Here is a 3,797-nt window from a genome sequence, read left to right as displayed (position 1 = left end):
AGATAGATAGATAGATAGATAGATAGATAGATAGATAGATAGATAGATAGATAGATAGATAGATAGATAGATAGATAGATAGATAGATAGATAGATTGTATGCTTTAGTTAGTGTAAATTTGAGTGCATTAATCTCACACCAATTACTATAGCACTTTTCATGTGCTTTTCCATTTTAAGCATATAGTAACTGTTTATAAGTTACTCAGTGTGCCTCCTGTATCCACCAGTGATCCAAATCAGGAGTGATTTGAAGCCCTCTCGGAGTTATAGGGTGAACAGACAAAGTTGCTGTGTGTGTCTGTCCAGGGTGTCTCAGTGTTTAATGGCCTCAGTATTTTCCGCATGGAATAAAGCTGACATTTTTACAGCAGTAGAAAACTCTGACAGTATGCTGGCGATCAATCAGCGATGTAAGTGATTAGAAAGAGTAGGCTTCTTTCTCTGTGCTCTCCCACCCGTTTCTCTTTGTTGCCTATGTTATCGTCTTACATCCTCTCTCGTATAGCTTTGCGCTCCATTTCACCTCAATTTGAGCTTGTCATCTGCTCCTCTGTTAGTGTGCCTCTTCTTCGCTTCTAGCCACCTATATAATTTCTACAGCACTCTACTCTAAACTCTATCATTGTAATCGCACCGTTTTTCTAAAACGTTTGCTCCCTGCCTTCTTTGACACAGCTTTCTTTTTGTGTCTGACTTTTACCTTGTGCTCTTATGTCTTTATTTATCTCTCTTTAAAATTTCTTTCCGCCCTTCTCCCCTCCCTTACACTCCCTTCCCCTCCCATGTTCAGTATCAATGCAGGGTCCTTACCAACGCTTTCTGCTCAAAGAGCTGCTGCGGGACTACAACCCCATGGAGAGACCGGTGGCCAACGACTCCCACAGTCTCACTGTTCAGTTCTCTTTTACACTAATGCAGGTCATGGATGTGGTACGTTTGGCATGAAACATGCATGCATTACAATCAGACAAGAAATAAAGTCACATTTTCCTCATTTTCCATAATGCATTTTTTTCCCTTTTATAATCAAAAGCTTCATTGCTTTTGAGATCGGGGCACGAATCCTCAGTCTTTCATTTATGTAAATTTAATTTCAGACACTTATTCTGTTTCCCCTGACAGCATGTTCTTGATTAACTTCAGTGCAGGGACAGTCACAAAAAGAGGAAAGTTACTAATGACTTGCATAATATAAAAATCTCTACTTTGGTAGATATCCACATGATTTTCTATCCCGTATGAAAGATTTTAAAAGGACATTTTTACCCGTAAAGAGGATTGTGGACATTTTACATCACATACATTAGAAAAGCATAAGAAAGCACGGACGTGGGACACAATTACAAAAGCCAGAAATCATTTAAATATAAAGTCAGTGTACATTGTTTTAAGACCATTTTGCAACATGTGAGCTCATTCTTTCAAACACGAAATCATTTATTCTCTCATTTTCTTTCTGCCATGTAAGGATGAAAAGAACCAGCTGCTCACCACAAACGCCTGGCTGCAGATGGTGAGTATAATGGATAACATTAATGTAATATTGATCTGTGTCTACCCAAAGCCATTGCAGATGCACAGTATCAACCTAGATGCAAGTTGGGTTTTAGTTTATATGCTGCTCAGCAGGGAACAGCTTCTTCTTTCAACCCCAAACATGACCTTATTATGAGTATCTTGAGAATTGGCTGAATCTGGGCCAAACGACTAAGCTGTTTGTCTCATGTCAGCGTTATTTTTTATAACCCATATCAAAGTTTTGCCTCAGACAACTTTACCATCTTCTGCTGAGATAAGGAATTCCCTCTTCACCAGGGAGAAACTTGTCAGAACTGTAACTGTAAAAGAGGAGAGACATACCGTAAAGTAGGGGTGCTAAACATAAGGCCAGTGGGCCAGAATTGGCCAGGCATGATTCCAGTCCGACCCACAGGGTGGATTTAGAAAATGTTAAAGAAGGTGTGAGTTCAGGATTTTTAAGAAAGGCAATTTATACTACACCAAAATAAAAATATCTACTATAAAACAAAATTTCATTTTTTAAACTGGGGCCACTGTGAAATAAATAAATAAATGAGCTATGGGAACATTTTCATTACACATTTTCTCACAAGCCCCCAAAATCTTGCTGGCAGCTTCCTTTCATTTACTACAGCAGCATTTTTATCATGCAGAAAAACTGAGATGTACTGTGGAAAGCACACTTCTTTTTCCTATATCAAGATATCTCAAGGACTCGTTGCACTGACAGAAAAGGGAGTTGCACTCACCCGGCCCACTTAAGATCAATTTGGGCTGTATGTGGCCTATGACCTAAAACGAGTTTGACATTACTGCTGTGAAGGATAAGCTGCTTGTATATCTACTACGATATAGAAATCATAATGGGTGTGTCTTCCTTCAGTTTTTTTTATGTATTTGTGGAGAGTATTTTTTAAATATCATTTTCCATTCATGGAGTTGTAATTGTGTCTCCCAGCAGTGGTACGACCACTACCTGCAGTGGAACCAGTCAGAATATCCTGGAGTTAAGAACCTTCGTTTTACCCCCGACCAGGTCTGGACGCCTGACATATTGCTGTATAACAGGTATGTGACGTACAAATACGGGTGTGTGCAACCAGTGCTGCTGGTAATTGCTGACTGGTCACTGTGCTATTGTCCTTCAGCGCTCATGATAAGTTTGATGCGACTTTTAAGACCTATGTGCTGGTCAACTCCAGTGGTTTCTGTGAGTATTTGCCTCCAGGTACGTTTTAGCAGAGGTTTATATTTTCCTTCAAACCATTTAGACCTTTAATCATTCTGCATAATTGCACTATTATTAATGCTGCAGCGTTTCATTAAATAACTTCGTCTTCCTTTAATTCCACATGGCTGCACCACTGAGCAACATTCATTTTATTATCCAGTATTTACTTGCTTTTTCTTGTTATTTATGCATTTCAAGGAATTTTTATCAGCACATGTAATGTCGATGTGAGATGGTTTCCATTTGACATCCAGCGCTGTGAGCTGAAGTTTGGCTCATGGACATTTGATGGTTGGCTGCTGGACATCCAGATGAAGGAGGCAGATGTATCAGGATACATGCCCAATGGCGAGTGGGACCTACTGGGTAGGATCAGCTGTCAAAAGCATGGATGACAGACTGTGTTGCTTAGTAACTGTGCTTACATTAACACCATACAGTATTGCAATTGTAAAGACTCACTTAATGAATACATATTATATATGAGTGCAAGTCTGATTTGTTGCCATAGAAGCTGAAGAACATGAATGCTTTTTGCTATGATGTTTTATATTTCCATACACGTTTACATCCTTATAAAATATCCCATGCAACACGGAATCATAATTTTTATAGCATCAGTCCTTGGTTTCTACAGTCTCTTAAGGGCTCTGTTTTTATAATGCTGGTCCTGTGCCAGATTCTTCTTATAGTTCTGATTTGCAGTATTGTGCAAAAGTCTTGTACTCTTTATTTTTTTAATACTTTGATAGGATAATATTAATTATATGTGCAGTAATTTACTAAACCTGTGTAAAAACCCCACCCAGAATATAGTATGTATGGCAAAAACCACAGCTTGTGCAATTCTAATGAGCTTCAAAGTCAACCCTTATTCATCAGCATGGCCTGAACTCTTTCTTTAAGCGTCTCCAGGAGTAATTCTCAAAGCTTCTTGAAGGAGATTCAAAGCTCTTCTTTGGATGATTACTGCCTTTTATGATCACACGCTGCTTCAATAATGTTGAGGTCCAATCTCTGGGGAGGTCAATCCATGACTGAT

At 38.9% G+C, this 3,797-nt stretch overlaps 1 protein-coding gene across 2 annotated transcripts in view; it reads left to right on the top strand.

Annotated features, from left to right (window-relative positions):
* The window catches only part of LOC102289328 (neuronal acetylcholine receptor subunit alpha-7), an 8,372-nt gene that overhangs the window by 619 nt on the left and 3,956 nt on the right, over positions 1 to 3,797 (top strand). The window contains exons 2-6 of one of the 2 annotated variants that reach the window (XM_005936097.3): positions 794 to 933; positions 1,472 to 1,516; positions 2,486 to 2,592; positions 2,673 to 2,752; positions 2,954 to 3,121. In XM_005936097.3, coding sequence (XP_005936159.1) covers positions 794 to 933; positions 1,472 to 1,516; positions 2,486 to 2,592; positions 2,673 to 2,752; positions 2,954 to 3,121 — 540 coding nt within the window. Of the gene's footprint in view, positions 1 to 793; positions 934 to 1,471; positions 1,517 to 2,482; positions 2,593 to 2,672; positions 2,753 to 2,953; positions 3,122 to 3,797 lie in introns of both variants that reach the window. The other variant, XM_005936096.3, reaches the window with a different exon arrangement.

This window comes from Haplochromis burtoni, unplaced genomic scaffold (genome assembly GCF_018398535.1).
Source record: "Haplochromis burtoni strain Fernald_Lab_line unplaced genomic scaffold, NCSU_Asbu1 Contig_204, whole genome shotgun sequence".
NCBI classification, from domain to species: Eukaryota; Metazoa; Chordata; class Actinopteri; order Cichliformes; family Cichlidae; genus Haplochromis; species Haplochromis burtoni.
This window is presented reverse-complemented; position numbering and strand designations above follow the sequence as displayed.